The sequence below is a fragment of the Triturus cristatus genome, chromosome 2_1 (genome assembly GCF_964204655.1).
Source record: "Triturus cristatus chromosome 2_1, aTriCri1.1, whole genome shotgun sequence".
NCBI lineage: Eukaryota > Metazoa > Chordata > Amphibia > Caudata > Salamandridae > Triturus > Triturus cristatus.
Window position 1 is genome coordinate 37,345,949 of NC_140581.1, and position 19,296 is coordinate 37,365,244.

Below are 19,296 nucleotides of genomic sequence, written 5' to 3' on the forward strand. Positions count from 1 at the left end.
AAGAGGTGGGTGGAATTTTTGTCTGTTCTGTGGTGGAAAAGGTGGGTGGATTGTGTGACTGAACTGAACTGAACTGAACTGACTGTTCTGTGGTGGATGGACCGTGTGTTCGTTTGGTAGTTCAGGAGATGGGTGGACCGTGTGTCTGTTCGATGGTTGAGGAGGTGGGTGGAACGTGTGTCAGTTCGGTGGGTGGATTAAGTGTCCATTCAATGGCTGAGTGGTCAGTGGACCATGTGTCCATTCAGTCATTGAGGAGATGGGTGGACTGTGTGTCTGTTCTGTGGTTGAGAAGGTGGATGGACCGTGTGTTCGTTTGGTAGTTGAGAAGGTGGGTGGACTGTGTGTCCATTTGGTGGTTGATGAGGTAGGTGGACCGTGTGTTCGTTCAATGGTTGAGGAGGTGGGTGGACCATGTGTCTGTTCGGTGGTTGGGAGGTGGGCGATTTGGAATTTACAGGTAGGCAGTTTTTTAAATTGGAGTATATGGACGACCAAGCCCAATGCCCTGCAGATATTATTGCCTGCGTTTTAGCTTTGGTTTAGGCTTCCATTGGTCAACGTAAGCAGTTTCTCAAGAACACCCACCCAGGAGCAGACATCCAGAACTCTTTAAGTGGGGAAGAGAGTTGTCTGTGGGAATGATACCACCAGTTGAAGTAAAGAGATGGGGCACTGAAGCGTGTTTGAGGACCCCACTTCAATGTACACATTGTACCAACCTCCAAAGGGTGGTGGGCTCGTAGACGCCCTAGATTCAACCCAGTGCCAACAGGTTGCCCACTGGACTCAACCAGCAGCTCTCAGCAGTATGAGCTGTACAGAGCTATGATGCCAATGGACAGAACCTTGCTTACTACTGTTGATGACTGCACTGGGCACATTCACATCCCTGACATAAGTACAAGGGAAAAGATAATCACTGAACTCGCTCAGAACACACAGAACATAAACCTGCCAATAGGAGTAGGAGGGCAGACTGTGGTGGCAGAGCAGCACCTGCAGACCCATGCTCCGGCGGTGCGAATGGGCCTGTCCAGTTCATTCAGGGGGGTTCTTTTCATCCTTGGCTGACTTATTTAAGGAAGTGAAGACCACAATAAACAAGAGAAATGTGGGCCTCATTTGGCGTAGGACCTTGCTGCACTGCCCTCCGTCAAAGTCAAAGCGCAGGAATGCTATGCATTTATCCAGTACTGCGTACTCCTGTCCTTTCTCCCTGCGCTGGTGCCGTTTCAGCTCCTAGTACCAATGCAGGCACCCTTGCACCATGGTGCAAGGGTGCAGCACAGGCACCATGGTGCAAGGGTGCAGCACAGGCACCATGGTGCAAGGGTGCAGCACAGGCACCATGGTGCAAGGGTGCAGCACAGGCACCATGGTGCAAGGGTGCAGCACAGGCACCATCATGCAAGGGTGCAGCACAGGCACCATCATGCAAGGGTGCAGCACAGGCACCATGGTGCAAGGGTGCAGCACAGGCTCCATCATGCAAGGGTGCAGCACAGGCACCATCATGCAAGGGTGCAGCACAGGCACCATGGTGCAAGGGTGCAGCACAGGCACCATGGTGCAAGGGTGCAGCACAGGCACCATCATGCAAGGGTGCAGCACAGGCACCATGGTGCAAGGGTGCAGCACAGGCACCATGGTGCAAGGGTGCAGCACAGGCACCATGGTGCAAGGGTGCAGCACAGGCACCATCATGCAAGGGTGCAGCACAGGCACCATCATGCAAGGGTGCAGCACAGGCACCATGGTGCACGGGTGCAGCACAGGCACCATGGTGCAAGGGTGCAGCACAGGCACCATCATGCAAGGGTGCAGCACAGGCACCATGGTGCAAGGGTGCAGCACAGGCACCATGGTGCAAGGGTGCAGCACAGGCACCATGGTGCAAGGGTGCAGCACAGGCACCATGGTGCACGGGTGCAGCACAGGCACCATGGTGCAAGGGTGCAGCACAGGCACCATGGTGCAAGGGTGCAGCACAGGCACCATGGTGCCTCCATTGCATGCAGGATTGTTTTAGTGCAGGAAGGGGCACCTTCATGCACCAAAACAATCCTGGGAGGCTATTTCCTCTTTCCGTGTGTGCTGCAGAATGTGGCACACACGGAAAGAGGAAAAAACAAGGCAAAATGAAGTTATTTCTCCTAGTTGCACCTCCCCTGGGGAGGCGTAAAGTTTTGGTGTATCTCCAGGGTTACATGATTTTGTAAATCGGGGGAAGCGTCACCACCGCAACGCCCATGGGACGCCTCCCTAGCACGAAGTAAGGAAACATAGGGGCTTATTTACAAGCCCCTTGTTCTGCCGGTACATCGCTTTTTCTCATATTGAAAGTGATGCACCGACGGCCCAAGGGGCTTGTAAATAAGCCCCATAGCGATATGCGCTGCCTCGTCTTACTCTATCTCTATGAGACAATCAAAGCCACGCAAAGTAGCTTTGCGTAGCCTTACAGATGTGAATTTACAGTTTATGCTGCCATAGTGTCAAAAGAGGTGACGCTACGACGATGCGAGGGGCTCATAAATATGCCCCTAAATGGGTTAAACGTGCACCTCCTCACAACCACCTCATTACGTAAACTGGACATTCCAGCCAAGAAGCCCTTGGGCTCGTGTGACAGCGGCACCCGGGTAGCAGTACCCTGTCTGTTGTGATGTTTTGAGCTCATTAGTCTGTTTAAAGCAGAACTACAAGTCCCAGAAGACAAGGTGCTGCTGGCCACAGAGGCGGGCTGGCTGGAGGGGTCACACATGACAGGGGGTAGTCAGTAGGTATGTAGTCTGTCTGCAATCGCTGATCAGTCATTCCACACAACTCGTCACTCACTGGAGGTAAAGGACTAGAGCACCTCCTCTAAGATTCCTGAATGCCATCTTTTGTGCTTTACTAAATGTCTTATTCTATTGTAAATTTTCCTTGACTTCTTGTGAGGCCATGGCTCTGAGCCTTTCAGCAGTGAATCCTGAGTGGGTGCTCATATTTAATACTGGTGGCAGGGCTACAACTGTGTAACGAGGGTACTGCCTCAGTACTCCCTTGGTGCATCCTCGCTTCTCCGTTAGTACTCCAGGGGAGCGAGAGCCAGCGTGCACGGGTCACTCCAGGAAGTGGAAACTTTTTGGAACTCAGGTACAACAGGGTGCAGCCACCATACGCAGTACATTTAGGGGCCTGTTTATGAACCGGTTTGTGTCGCTCTTGCACTATGCAATGCGATGAAAGAACACCGCAAACCTAAAGTCAGATTTTTGAAGACACTCAAAGCCACATTGCTTAGCTCTGACTGGCTTCAAAAATCTGGAGTAGTGCAAGACAGCGCAAATCACTTTGTTGCATTACTCTGCACTGGAAAGGAGTTTTATGGGCATTGCGGTGGGTGTACCCCAGGGTTGGACTGGGGACCGAAACCGGCCCTGGCAAACTGGTCGGGTGTGCGGAGAGCTGTTTCCTAGGGCCGTTTTGGCCAATTTTGTTACAGGGGGGCGATATTGCCGGCCCCGTTAACAAAAATGCCCCCCCCAGGGGCCCAAAAGCAGCCCCCACCCTGGCGGCCCACCAGGGAAAGTCGGGTGCCAGCTACAGCCAGTGGTGTTCCTAATCAACTCCCATGAATTTTGACGCATCCCCAGATTTACAAGAACTTGTAAACCTGGGATTGAGCCAAAATGTTATGGCTCATCAGGAGAGCTGTAAGGAGGGGAAATATCTCGATTTTGTCCTCGTTTTGTCTTCTTTCTTTTTTTGTGGTATCAGAGAGCTTTACAAGAGCACCAGTTGTATTACACAAGGACAAATTCATTTTCGTTAGGCACGGGGAGATTAGGTGATTTGCCCAGAATCACAGGATCAGGGCCGGACTGGCTACCGGGCATTTTTTGCTGGGGGTGCAGGTTGGGGCCCAGGTTCACAGCAGAGGGGATGATTGTATTGCTGGAGAGCTGCAGGCGCTTCCAAATGAACAATGCAAAACAAATAGCTTTAGAGCCTACTTTTTAAACATTTGTTTTGCATGGTTTATTAAGGAAAGCCCGGTGGCCGGTCCAGCCCTGCATGGGATGTTGCCCGTCCTTGCCGGGACTCGAACCCGGTTCCCCAGATTTGAGGTCGCCTGCCCTAGCCGTTAGAACCTCCTCTCCCCACTCTGCAGCGCACATAGAAAGAGTAATATGCCTCAGAGTATTGTTTGTGTGCAGGAAGGTGTCCCTTCCTGCTCAAAAAGGAATGCTGCCTTCTACGCTGACAGCTGTGCACCAGGGTGCCAGTGTGCCTGTCGACGCTAGGCAGCCCATTATGTGCCAGCGCAGGGGATAGGACAGGAATACTCTGTATGCCATTAAATACGGTGCATATCTGCCCTTTCCCTCTCACGCAGCGCAGCGAGGTGACCTGCTGCGCTGCGCTGTATCACAGCGCTCATAAATGAGCCTATAATGTCCAATCAGAATGCTTCCCTCTAAAAACAACAGGTAGGAAAGGGAAAACAGCTGAATTCATTACAGCCAGTGGTTTACAGATGTTTTACAGATTATAAATATTATAAAAACTATTCTCGAGCCGATGAATCTGCAAATAGATAAATGCTCCTCTGTTTGTGTTTTTTGTGCTTCAGTTGTTGTTGACAAATGTGTACTTTCTGTTAATGGTTAAAAGGTTTGTTGGACAAACATACATTTTTCTTTGGCATTGCCTGTTGTCCTCAACCATATGCCAAGAACGACTATTTAGAGGCAAAGTTTTCATTTTCATTTTTATGTTTTAACAAAAGGCATTCATTACATTAAAAAAGCCAATAGTAAAACATTTGCAGAGGTAGCTTGCTGTATAAACATCATATATTTTACCATTTAATAAGAAAACAATTAAAATAAACTCTTTCCATAGTATATCATCTCCTGTAAATGAAAACCCACCGTCACGAGCTCCTGCAATCCCGACATGCATCCCTTCGGCAGTCGACCTGAGCTCATTTTGAGACTCCAGTGAAGGAAGTAAGAATCCCTCAAACTCCTGGCTGGGTTCTGGCAGATCTAACTTGGGGGGGGGGGGGGGGGGCTGTGTATGGATCTAACACAGGTACATGTGAGGAGACCTTCAGTTACAGGTAAGTAACCCTTCCTTCTCCAGCTGCAGGGGATGGGGCATGTAACGCAGTCTGTGGGAGGAAGGGGAACATACATGATCATGTGGGCCGGTGGTTTGTTTATGAATGTAATGAACACATGTATGATGGAGAACAGGTGCAACAGGTAACTAACCGTTCCTTCTCCAGCTGCCGGGGATGGGACACGTAACGCGGTCTGGGGAGAAATGGGCAAAAGAACAGGATTGCATAGATTGGGGGTTTGTTTATGCATGTAATGGAGATACATATGTAGGCAAACATCCATATGTTCGACCTTGGGTTAGGTATCCCCAGATGGGGCGCTGGGCAATCCTCTCCCAAGAGAAGTCACTTGCCATACCACTAACCTTGGAGTAAATGTTTGCTACAATAAGAAAGAATAAGTGAGAGACATAATGGCTGACCTCAAAGGGTGGCATTTTAAAACCTCTGTTTATTACACTAACACATATTTAGGCCGCATCGATATGTTGTTATGTTGAACCAGAGTGTCGTGCCACTCTCTAGTTGGTTACACCATCACGATTTGGACCCGGTATAACAAAAGTAGCTAATGATGAATATACATTAGAATTTAGGGTCCAGGTAAACCTCAAATCTGTTTTATCACAAACAGAGAGTGAGAGAATAAACAACGTGGTTGCGTTCTCCCAGAGTAACTTTTTTTCACAAAAAGCAACCACTATTGAATTGGCGAAATACCAGATTCAGAGTAGTGTAAAGATGTTGTTCAACTATCTACTTGACAGGTGGCACACGGTTGAGGGTACAATTGAACAAATCGAGTTCAAAGAAACCCCAACAATAAGTTTTTATCGATATCATGAGTGCCCAGTAATAAAGGATTTAAAATAGGGTACACTCATAGGTATTTTTAATTTGATCTGGTTCCCTGCCTAACCAGTGGTTCATTTATCTAAGAACTCCCAGTATATCTTTGGTTGAGTCCGCCCAGAGAGTACCACCTTCTCTGGGTGTGGAGTAACTGCCTATGATGAAGCATGTCACTATTATGTGAGTGAGGCTTTTACTTCAATATCTTTGATATTCCACCTGTCAAGTAGATAGTTGAACAACATCTTTACACTACTCTGAATCTGGTATTTCGCCAATTCAATAGTGGTTGCTTTTTGTGAAAAAAAAAAAAAAAAAAAAAAACTCAAATCTGTGACAAGGTTATTCCTACAAACGGGAGTCTTCACCCACCCGCTTTAGCAGCTACAGCAGGGGTGGAGTTCTGGATGAGCCTCTTCCGGATGGATGTGTGAGTGAAAGGGTGGGTGTGTGAATGAAAGGGTGGGTGTGTGAATGAAAGGGTAGGTGTGTGAATGAAAGGGTGGGCATGTGAGTAAAAGGGTGGATGTGTGAGTGAAAGTGTGGATGTGTGAGTGAAAGGGTGTGCATGCAAGTGAAAGGGTGGGTGTGTGAGTGAAAGGGTGAGTGTGTGAGTGAAAGGTTGGATGGGTGAGTGAAAGGATGGATGGGTGAGTGAAAGGGTGGTTGTATGAGTGAAACAGTGGTTGGTTGTGTGAAAGTGTGGGTGTGTGAGTGAAAGGGTGGGTGTGTGAGTGAAAGAGTAGATGGGTGAATGAAAAGTTGGGTGGGTGAGTGAAAGGGTGGATATGTGAGCTAAAGGGTGGGTGTGTGAGTGAAAGTGTCGGTGTGTGAGTGAAAGGGTGGATGGGTGAGTGAAAGGGTGGATCTGTAGATGGATGGCTGAATAGATATAAGGGTGGATGAGTGAAAGAATGGATTGATCAAAAAAGAGGGTGGAAGGATGGATGCAAGGTTGGATGGATGGTTAAGTGAAAGGATAGATGGATGAATGAAAGGGAGAGTGGATTGATGGATCAAAGGGTGAATGTATGAATGAGTGAAAGGGTGGATGGATGATGAAGATGATGAGTTAAACAGTGGATGACTAGATGGGTGGAGAGAAAAGGGTGGATGAGAGACAGAATAAAAGGCTGGGTGGATGGATGAGTGAAAGGAAGGATCTGGGGTGTCATGAACCCTCAACTGTAGCAGCTACAGCAGGGGTGGGCTACTTGGTGGGCCTCATCTGTCTATAACTTGGCAGACAACGGTCTATGAGTATGTGAAAGGATGGATGGTTGTATGTGTGAGTGAAAATGTGAATGGATGTGTGATTGAAAGGATGGATGGTTGAGTGAAAGAATTGATAGGTAAGTGGACGGGATGGTGGGTAGATGAGTGAAAGAATGGATGAGAGAAAGGATGGATGGATAATGAGTTAAAAGATGGAGGGCTGAGTTAAAGGGAAGGTGATGGATGGATGATGAGAAGATGGGTGGATGAGTGAATGAAAGAATGGATGGCTTAGTGGAAGGGAGGAAGGATGGATGGGATGAGTGAAAGAGGATGGATTTATGAAGTAAAAGGATGGATGGATGAGAAAAAGGAAGGATGGATAAATGAAAGGATGGATGAGTGAGAGGGAATGTGTATGGATAGATGGATGAAAGGATAGATGAGTGAAAGAATGCATGAGTGAAAGGGAGGAATATGGATGAATCAGTGAAATAATGGATTGATGAGTAAAAGAGAGGGTGAATAGATGGGTGGGTGAGTGAAACCATGAGTGTATGTGTGAGTGGAGGGATGAGTAAATGGGTAAATGTATGGATGAGTTGATGAGTGAAAGGATGGATGAGTGAAAGGGAGGATGAGTGGATGGAGTTTAAATGTGGATGAATAGGTGAATGGATAAAAGGGCAGATAGAGAGATGGATGAACAAAAGAGTAGATGGGTATATAGATGGATGGATAGGTTTGATTGAGAGGTCTAGAGATGGAGGGATAGGTTTGTATAAGGATGGGCAGCTGGATGGAACGGTGAAAGACTGAATGATAGATGAAAGGATGAATGGATGACTGTATGTAAAGGTGAAATTGTGGATATTAGGTGGATAGAAGGATGAATGGATAGATTATTGGATGGAAAAGACAAGGGATCTTTTCTTGGGGTGAGGGGTGGCGGTAGGACAGATTCACTTCATTTACTTAGTGCCGTAAGAGTTTTGGCTTGAAGTGGGGATGTTTTAATTTTCTGGCTACTCCCTTGCCTACAAATGAAGCTAATTTTGTCAAATAAAAGTGACAAAAATGGACAGGAGCACTGCCAGCTGGACAGAATGGGTCCTACCACGAGTGACATTTTTATGAAGCCATAAAAAAACAGATTTTAAAATGTATTGTGTCCTTGATAAATCGAATGTAAAAATACAGCCAATTATTTTTTTAAAGATTACAGTTATTTACAACTTTCAATGCAGTGGGTTAATCCATGTTGTTTTTAAAAAAAAGTTAAGTCTCAGGAAAATACACAACGCCTTATCAAGCTGTTCCAAGAGACTAACACTAGCACATCCTCGATTCCATGAAAAGAAGAGTTCACGCCGTATAGAACTCGTCGATCAGCTTCTCGTACATCTTCAGGACAATTGGACGCCTCAGTTTCAAGGTGGGACCTGAGGCCAAGAAAGGAGAAAGATATGTTAGAAAAAGTGGGTAATGACCATCAAACCACAGTGCTAAACACTTTCACCTTACAGAAGCACACCACATCTGCCTCTTTTGCCCCAGAGCAGCCACCAACATTCTGTTTACCTAAACATAGAGGTCTTTTTATGATGTGTGGTTCAGGGATGCCGAAACCAGTTTACCCCAACTTGTAAAGGCGGACCGCCACCAAAGAAGGTGCTTTCCATTCGGAGCAGCGGACCTTCTGAATTTAAACAAGTTCTTTTACTGTTCTACTGTCCAGCAGCCCCTGGAGCTAAATAAATACTGCCTGGTTTCAGGTAGTATTTGGAAGAGACATACCAGGCCTGCATGTTTACGCTTCTTAAAAAAGTTATCCAGAGCAAATGTCCAATATACTGTAGGAGATCTGTTTTCCACTTTATGTTCTGTCTTGTAACGCATCCAAAGTGATTCTGTAGCCAGCCTTATTTTTAGTCTTGTAACACATCCAGAATGATAGTGTAACCAGCCCAATCTTACTCTCAGACATATCATGCACAATTGTTGGGCAGAAACCCACGCCCTCTGTAAAACTGAGATCATATGCTTGGTTAGAACTTTGCTAGATCGGTGACCTACCTGCACACCCTAGTCTGTTGCTTATCTATGGCTGTTCCTGCTGCTACTAAACCCTCTTCCCCTTTTTCTCCTCTTGGTTTTTAGGTTGAGCCTAGACGGCGCTTGTGCTTTTAGGCGATCTGTTGTCTGTACTTTGTGGGGTCTAACTCCTCCCATGCTTTGGATTGGCTGTGTCATTAAAAAATCGTAGCCTGCAAATGGCGAATGGTAGGTGCATGTCCCACCTTTCCTCGCAAGTTCGCTCCCATGGAGTTTTGTCGCCGGAGCGAGCAGGGGCGTGCACACAGCTTGCGTGCATTTATCTTTCCTTTTGAGGACACTCCCCGCCCAGACAATCTGTTGTTTTGGCACAGAAGCAGGGCAGCTGCAGCTCTGGGCTCTACTCTCTGGTGCAGTACCATGCGACGGTACCGTCGTGGTCCGCAGAATGGCCGGAGTGCTAGGGAGGAGAGTGAAAATGCCCTTCGGTCACACGCTCACAGCAGATGAAACATCTCGTCCCACACCAGTGGTAGTACTGCGCTATACAAACTGAGAGCAAGTGAGTGAGCTTTCAAACAACCCCCCTTCCTGCTCCTCTTTCTAAGCTGCAGCTCCAGCTAGTCTACACAGCTTCCAACATAGAAACATGTGTACGAAAACACTGCTGCCATCTCAGCTCCTGGCAGCAAATAAACTTGGCAGGAACTCTTGTCCTAGGCACACTGGACACAGCTCGATAAAAGTAAAGCCAGTCTATGACATGCCAGTCAGTGCCACTCGCACGTCCTGGAATTTAACATCTCTGACCAGGTAAAGCTGCACCCTGGTACCTTCACTGGCCACACAACAAAGAAATGTCTGCGTGGTATTAACCTGCTCAGTGTTATTCGAAATGTGCGCTCAGGTCCATGACTTCAACAGCAGTGCAAAGGCCACACTTTGGGGACCCTCTTCAACGTGAGACAAAAGCAACATCACAGGATCAGAAAGCAGGCTGCAAAAAGTAAACTTTCCACAACCAACCAACCGAGCTCATACAATCTTTATTGCATGTCTGAAAAGGTCACACACAGAATTCTGTGTTTTGGTATACACACACAAAGCCCTGGCAGAATATGTTACGATTGAGGCTGCCTGCGGCCCACGCAGCGGGCCACCATAGGAGGGCGGCCACCTTAGTGCCACATGAGGGCACAAACCCGACAGGCCTAGTGTTTGGCCCCCCTTGGGGTCCTTGTGTTTGGCCCCCCTTGCGTCATTTCCGGAGCGCCAGTGGGCATGGGTCAGGTATATCTACCTCCGTCTCGTGGCGCATCCCTTGGTCGGCCGATATCGCGGTGTGTGTCGTATGCTGCGGTGAGTGTGGCGTCATTAGCAGGCTAAAATAGCTCATTTGAGAGCGTTAAACTCTGGACTAAATCAATCACTCTGTTCACCTCTCATCATTCATGACAGGGACAACAATCCAGTGTGAGTATCCAGGACCCCCTGTAAAATAGAAGTACAATTCCTACGACAGGGCAAATCTGCATTTGAGAATAATGTTCCTAGGCAATATATAATCTATCACAATGAGACAAATTTAATTAAATGGAGATAATACAAGAAAAGAGCTCAGTGTAACTAACAAATATGGTATTTTAAAATTATTTTAGTTATAACAAATCAATATAAAATTCATCTTGAAACAATTTCTTGTTAAAAAGACATCAAATTGATGATATTACATAATACAACCAGGCTGAAGGGTGACACATAGGAGAGCTGTTTCGCTGAGTAAGTTAATTGTTTCATGCAGTCTGCCAGGCAGTAAAATGTATTTTTCGGATGTCATTTTAGCTGTACTCTGGTAATAAACTGCCATGTGACATTTGCACTCTAGTATTACATGTGCAAACGTGTGTGTGTCTGTCCTGTAGCTCTAAATAACATGTATTACAATGCCACGTTTATATTCACTACCATTGTGCTCATACATACACACGTGTATATACTGTGTGTGCTCTAAAAGGAAAATACTTTTCTACGTTTAAAAAAATTAATTACATTATCAGCCATAAACGCCTCGCCGCACAAGCATCTGCTTTTAGAACAGTGTCAGTCCTGCGAACAGAAGTTTGAGTGAACCGTGAACAAAACCTTTTCGAGTTTAAGGAATATTTGTTTCCCTTCTATTTATGGCATTTAAATATTTATGTGTGTTGCCTGCATATCAAACGGGAATGTGTGAACTATGCGGGCAACACAGTCTTCTCTCTAAATACAGTAACAGCTGAAAGGTGACCAGTAACATTCTGCTAAGTGCTCGGTGCAGCAATATTTTCCGCATGTATCGATATTAATACCTTCTGATCTCGCAATATCCGTTTTGATCAAAAACTTCAAGCTGTGTAGGCGAAAGTGAATTATGTAAAAATGCAGAGCCCACAGAGTCTCGTTTTCCAGTAGGCCAGACAGTATCTTCCTTACATGGTACGGACTATGGAAGGGAAAGGGAGGGTCCCACGAGGCTCTCCGATCACAAACTTGGCTGACTTTCCAACCGTTTTTTTCATCCGTGTACTGTAGTTCTGAGCGCAAGAGCTGTGGCGTAGAGGTACGGCTGCTGTGGACTAATGAAAGAAGCTGGGTAGTGGTGGTGGAGGGGCTGGGGCGGTATGCTTTATTCTCAGGGTGTTTTTTTAGATGTTCACGCTCAACACAGAAAGTGTGCTCTTAGAAGTGAGTCCGATACCTCCTGTGAGTAACAGAAGGAGTGAATGTGTAAGACGAGTTGTGAGACTAAAAATTCAAGTGCGCTGCAATGCGGGAGCCTCACCTGAAAGGGTGTTTTCTGAAGTGAGATCCGCACACAGGGACTCCGGGCCTTGACTATCTTATGGTGTTTGGGATGGGTATGGGAGAGGGACGTTGCACAGGTATCCCTTGGAGAGAACGCAGCCAGCACTGTGCACCCGTTAATCATGCCGCAGGGAGGTTACACAACTGTTAAAACTATACTTCAAAATAACTGTATTTCAAAATTACCTAACTGTTCTTCCAGCAAACTGCATGTTAAACAAGGACAGCATCCCACGAGAGGTCTGTGCGTCAGCAATAGTGGAACATAAAAAGAAGGAGCCGGCGCCATTACCAAAGCAGCCAATGGTGTGCGTGCGCAGCTCTGCGACAAGCAATAAAGTATTAAAAAAACTGGAAATAAACTCCAATATAAATCTTTCACAGGTACCCACACAGCATGCAGACAATAATCAGAGGCTCAAGTCAAAAGCAGTACTCCTGATACGCAAACAACGTGTGAGCAAAGAAAAGCAGGTCTGCTTCAGAATTTACAGGTAGAGGCTCGGAACAATGTTAGACTTGAAGGTCTAGGAGTATTGTTTTTTAACAAAATAAAACAGTGGCGAAAACCAAAAAGAATTCCGATTGGAGTCAAAATACGGGACGGAAACAAAGTAACAAATGTGGATACGTACGTTTATCAGCACAACGGCACATCACTGCTGAACTCCCATCGGGTGAACGCATGTAGGAAGAAGGCTGACTTTTTAAAAACATTGGCAGTAACAAAATAGCAGGAAAAAGTGAAAGGGACAGCGGAGCAGAGCATTGGGGAAAGAAGCACGCAAGTGGTGAGTGCGTGAAAACAAGCCCGGGAGTTGTATGCACGCGTGCAGCGAAAGTGAAAGTGATCGCGATGCACTTACTGATCCGTGACAGGAGGAAAGACAGATGGCGGCTGCGCGCGTGCACGCGGGCATAACCGCAAGCTTGAGGTCACCAAAAGCCTGTGGTAGCACTTTGAAAACCTGCTTACTAAATATCTTGCAGAGCAGCGCATGCGCTGGCTCATGCGAGACCTAAAAAGTAACAACATTCTGGAAAAAGCAAACACTCATAGAGAATGAAAGATTAAGTAAAGCATGTGAAATGTAAGCAGGAACAACATGGTGCACTTAACTCTTTTACACTCACTATTCAGAAATCAGGGAGTGCTTCGGCCTGAAAACTACAAGGCCCAGAAAGGACCCATTTCAATTTCCACTGCATATATGCTTACAAAACGTAAGCAGTATGGTTTAAAAATACCACATTCGTGAACACAAAGCCACTGTACACATTTTGTTTTCCAATCCACCCATCAACCAGGTATTGCTGTACCTCCAGTTTTGGCGCATTTCCCCACCGGGGGAAACGCCTCACTGGCAAACTCAGTAAAGTGACGCTAATGTTTTTGGGGTTTGAAAAAAAAAAGTGATCTGGCCACTTTAAGAACACTCCGTCTTGCTTTATTTAGTTATTGATTTTTCATATTTTGAACCTTTTATTTCCATGGCTGCACTTTGGAATAGAAAAATGTCAAAACGGCATTTCCAGCAAAAGTGGTTTTCTTTTTTTGCAACCATTTCACAGGGGAACAAATGAACGACCGGAAGAAAGAGAGGGTGAGAACCATTTCTTGAGTCACGGTAAGTGAGGAGGAGTTAGACAGACGGAGAGGGAATAAGAGTAAGAAAGAGGGGGGGGCGGCTGCCAGCAGCAGAGCAGAAGCGGACACCTTCCTTGTCTTGTCTGGGCAGGAACCAAGAGACGGAGACCTTTTCCTTCTCTGCTCCCTGCCCGTCCCTGAACAGCCACTAATGCCGAGCCTTCTCTGCAGGCCTTGGATATTTCTTACGTCCAGAGGCGCATGTGCAAATTAAAAAAGTAGGGGAACGGAATCTATAGAATTAAAGAAGTAGGGGCACGCCGTGCCCTGCCGATCCCGCTCACTTCGATCACTGAGCAAAGTTATCACATTCTGGAAACAGTATTTGGACTATGATTACAAGAACACGTCATCAGCCATGTGTGACTAATGTCGGCCCTGCCGTGACTTGGTGGTTTATTCGAATGCGTTACACTAACTCTGAGGCTGCCTGCCACAGATTGCGCGGCTGTCGGGTGCTGGGGAGGGGTGGCGGGGGGGGGGCGGGGGGACAGGGAGCAACTCATTCAGTATTTGTTTATTTAATGGCGCGAAATTTGCCCGAAGGTGTCAAAGCGTTTTTGCAAACGGACCCGTTAAATTACATAGTGACTTAGAGTACGCAAGTTACTTTGAAGACGGCTCTAGATGGATTCACATGGGTATGATTTCACGAGGGAGCGGTAATGAGGGCTGGATTCTACTACAGATGCTAGTGGTTAGAGTTACATATATACGGGTGACATGTTGTCTTTTGAGATCTGTGTTTCTAAACGAAAAATGGGTCTGCCTCAGAACCTTCAAATGCCAGCTATGGTTGGGTTACATGTTACATGTGCAAGCGGACATTTTGCAAATGGCTTTCATATGGACTCTGAAGATCTTAGCAGTGATATACTTTCCTGCACTTAAACTTGATTTTGAAAGTTGAGGAGGATGGGGTTGGAGAAATATAAAATGCATGTTTACACGGCATGCATGGCCCGGTTGGCCCGTGGTCTAGTCTCGCACCGGGCACTGGGGGGTGGCTGCTGTTTTCCAACCTGGCAGCAGTGTCAGCCTCTCTCACTGAGCTCCACCGCTCACGGAGCGGCAGTATCTTAGTAAATGAGGTCTAACCGTGGTGTGTTGTTTATTAAAAACTGACTATACTGCCTTTATGCAGAGCCATCGATGAGCTCAGAGGGGGAGGGGCACACGTTGGTTTCTCTCGGGAGCAGAGGATCAGTTAGGCGGCATGAGGGTGGCTGGTGCCCCCTGGTGGGAATGCAGCTTGTGTTGTAGAGATGCGACTTACGGCCAGAGCGGTGGGTTGTACAGCTGTATAGCCGGGTTCAGCCTGTGCGTGATTCGGGGCGTGTGGTGCCAGGCTGAGCTCTCGCATGACAATTAGTGTCAGGGGAGCTCATTTGGGCACACGCTGTTCAAAGGTGTCACACGCAATGTGCTGGGCCATGCGGCATGGGACCGGTGAGCTGCGCCGGGGCCCTTTCAAGGGGGGTGTGGGTGGCCCAGGTTGGCTCTTGGCTGGTGCCATGGACGTCCCCCCACACAAGGTAAAGCTGCTTTGTGGTAATGTTTTCTTTTGCTGTGATCTTGCGTTTCAATTGAATCGAAACATGTAATTCACCGTTTAAGAACTTGACTGGTAAGCACATGCATTGGCAGGGCGGAAGCCAAGCAGGGTTGGGCTGGGTTAATTCCTTGCTGGGGAACCAGGTTCGAGTCGCAGCAGGAACGCCCAACATCCTGTGATTCTGGGCAAATCATTCAATCTCCTCGTGCAAAACAAATGAATGGGTCAGTCTGTAACGCAACTGGTGCTCAAGTGAAGCGCACTGATAGCTTGTGCAGCATGCGCGCACTGGAGTAACACATCGATAAAGTGTAATTTGGTGGGTTTTTGAGTCTGTGATGTATGTAAAAGAAACTCAGGATAGAGCTTGCACAGTCTCATCCATTCAGAACGAAGGCAATTTAAATATTCTTGCGAGTTAGCCAGAGTGTTGCTCGTTTGCCTTGCGCAATTGCCAACCAGTGGCAGGATCAATGGTCCTGGCTGGCTGTAGGTTCAATGTTACCCGATGAGTTAATTGACGGGTACAATAGCAGAAGAGGCAGGACTATGCGGCATGCAATACTAAGCTCAGACGTCCGCTTATATGTTTGAATCCAATGCCAAGAGAGCACGTGGATTCGGGCCAGAACCAGTAGCACAGCAGGAGGCTTTTATAAGGACTTTTAAGCGTGCAGGTGGCACAATGGATAACGGTGCAAGATAATTACCCCTTAAGGTACACCTTGGGTCAGTCAAATGGGGACGACGCCTGCAATAGATGAGCATGCCTGTTAATCAATACTTTGTTTCAATCTGAAGGGAGGATTGGCTTACCACGGACATGCCCTACCTCTGACATGCCCTACCTCTGACATGCCCTTGACTATTGTCCTTTGGCTTGAAACTGGGTCATGTCAAGCTGGTTTAAGCTGGGTGGAGCGAGTCGCACAACAGCCGAGGGTTATCATTGACCGTTCGGATGGCTTGGGGAGCGATGAATGCTTGGTCTGCTCGCACAGGCAGCCCATTTCTGCATGGGCTTAGCTTTGCATGCTCCCTGCATTGGTTTTACTGACTAGGGTGATGCAGTGGTAAGTGTTGCAAGCATGCGCCGGGAGATGGGTCCTTCAATACCATCCATAATCTTAACCTGGTTTGTAGTAAGGCCAAGGAGTGGCTGCATGAACCCGGGTGCTGGAGATGGATTGTTGGTTGGCAAGCTTTTCCGTATGTCCAAGTAGAGCCATTATCGCTTTGTATATATGGACATAACAGAATGCCAGGCAAAAATCCAGGGGATTATAGAGCAAGTGTTCCCTGTTCTGAGCCTAGTATATGCAGGCGTGAGTAACTTTATGTCTATGTCTATGCACTGTTTCTTGTAGAGCGCATATATTACCCAAAGGTCTCATAGCGCTTTGCCAGGAAAGAAGAAAGGATTAGAACAGCTAAGTTTTTAAGGGACTTACGGAACTTTATATACTCGGCCTCTGTAGGTGTATGCGCAATGAGTTCCAGAGTGTGAGAGCCAGGTTCGAGAAAGCTTTGTTTCCGTACTTAACTGTTCGGACCTTTGGGATTATTAATAAGGATTTATTTGCAGAACGAAGTGTCCTAGAGGGCTGATAGCTTTTTAGTTTTGTTGCCAGATAGTGAGGACCTTTTCCATTAAGGGTTTTATGAACGAGACAACAGATTTTGAAGTCAATTCGCTTTTTAATGGGCAGCCAGTGAAGCAACCTCAATCTCGGAGCAGAGGGAGAACGGGCTGGAAGATTTAAAACCAATCTAGCTACTGTGTTTTGTAGAATCTGGAGCTTATGAAGGAGTTCAGAGTTAATGGAAGCCAGCAGAGCATTTCCATAGACCAGGCGACTGACAATCGGACCCTGGACCAGTGGCAGACGAGAAGACAAAGGGACCCATTTAAAAATTTTACGGAGAGAATGTATTATCCCGTAGCAGGCACGTGTTGTGTGGTTGAAATGGTCACGCATAGAGAGTGAGTTGTCCAACATTACCCCAAGATTACGGACTGTTTCTTTTGGAATAGGGCAAGTACCCAAGGTAGGGGACCACCAGTCAGTTATCCACATCATCTCTGCATTGCCAAAGAGTACAATTTCTGTTTTATTGGCATTTACCTGGAGGTTGTTAGTGGACAGCCAGTTGTTTATGTCCAGCATGCATTGTCCGAACCTATGTTTGGTACTGGCGACATCCAGACCAAGAGTAATTAGTATCTGTGTATCATCGGCATACAACAATGTGTCGAAGCCGTGATTTTTAATAATCCTGGCCAGGGGGGGATACATACAAATTAAAGAGTGTCGGACTCAGGATAGATCTCTGCAGGACAACTTTATTTATACGTTGGCTCTTAGAGGTAAATGCTCCAATTTGGACACGGGAGGTGCGGTCACTTAAATAACTCCTGAACCAGGCCAATACGGGGCCCTCGACACCAGCTTCTCTCAGACGATCCAAGAGAATAGCATGGGAAATGGTGTCAAAGGTCGCCGACAGGTCTAACAAGACCAGGATGGCCGACCTCCTATTGTCCAAAGAGAGTCTAATGCTGTCTATCACTTCAAGTATGGCTGTCTCAGTACTGTGGAACGCACAAAATCCTGACTGAGATGAATCTAGCACTTTATTTTTCTCTAGGTATTTAATTAATTGAGCGTTTATCAACATCTCTTGAATTTTACCGAACAGAGGGAGAAGGGATATGGGTCGGTAATTGTCAAGTTGTTCAGCATTCGATTTTTGTTTCTTTAGGATAGGTCTAACTATGGCCTCCTTCCATCTTAAAGGTACCTGTGAATGTAATAAAGAAAGATTGAAAAGCCTCGTTAGACATGGAGAGATGGCTGGACTAATTTTTTGTAAAATCTGAGATGATACTGTATCAGAGGGGGAACCTTTTTACCTTTTTAAGTGCCAAAGTAATTTCTTCTAAGGACAGTTCTGAATTGTTTTTTTTAGAGTAGGAACCATTGCAGAACATCCTGTTTCCATGTTCTGGCTTTGTAGTTGAACAGATTCTTGTGGAAATTGACTATATATTCTGTCAATTTTTTCTACAAAGAAAGTAGACAGCGAATCCACCCACTCCTGGGAAGCAACCAAAGGGGGCTGTATAGAAGCAGGATGTGTGAACTCGTTTAGAATCTTAAATAATTAATTCTGAAAATTCGAGGCTTTATTTAATCTAAGTAGTGTTTTTTTCTGATATTATATGGGCTAGATACTGTCTATGTAATAATTTGTAATCATTACGGTCCATAGCACTTTTTAAGTGTCTCCATTTACGTTCGGCCCTTCTGACTGCCAGCTTGTCAATTTTTAAAGCTGGGTTAAACCAAGGTGGGGATTTGTGAAGACCTCTTATTTTTTTCTTGGGAGTAATTTTATCCAAGGCCTGGCAGATCGCGGCATCTAACTGAGGGGCAACATCGTTAGGAGAGTTAGTGTTTGACATCAATGGGGAGATAAAATAAGCCGAAAAGGATGCCGGGTCAAGATTTTTCCATGGTCTACACCATGTTTGTTCTGTTGTCGAGTTTGCAAGCAGGCACAGGTGGATCGGTCGTTATATTGTAGGAATTTGTAAATAAGAGGTCTACTGTATGACCAGCTATATGTGTAGGACCTTTCACCAATTGTGAGAGTCCAAGGGTGCTAAGACTGGAAATGAGATCATTTGACTGTGAATCAACGGAACCATCAATATGGTGATTAAAATCACCCAGCAAAAGAAAGTTGTCGCTAGTTAACAGATGGGGAGCAATTATCTCCATGAGGAGACTGGAAAATTGCACTTTGCTGCCAGGAGGGCGGTAAAGTATGGCACCTTTCCAGGATTCATTGATTGAAATATTATTTTAAAAATGCAGATTTCTACCCAGTCCATGCTGAGGGAATCATTCTAAAAGCAATAGCTAGTCCACCGCCTCTCTTGTCCTTTCTATCCACCCTAATCAGTTTGTAATCCGATGGGAAAGCTAGAGAAATGTCTACCAT

The 19,296-nt window shown here is 46.3% G+C and overlaps 1 protein-coding gene across 4 annotated transcripts in view; it reads right to left on the reverse strand.

Annotated features, from left to right (window-relative positions):
* Positions 1–4,769: 4,769 nt before the first annotated feature.
* The window catches only part of LOC146863669 (long-chain-fatty-acid--CoA ligase ACSBG2-like), a 632,294-nt gene continuing 617,767 nt past the window's right edge, over positions 4,770–19,296 (reverse strand). For all 4 annotated transcript variants that reach the window (XM_085627773.1, XM_085627776.1, XM_085627780.1 and 1 more), the window contains one exon: positions 4,770–8,628. In XM_085627773.1, coding sequence (XP_085483899.1) covers positions 8,552–8,628 — 77 coding nt within the window. In that variant the 3' untranslated portion in view covers positions 4,770–8,551. The remainder of the gene's footprint in view (positions 8,629–19,296) is intronic.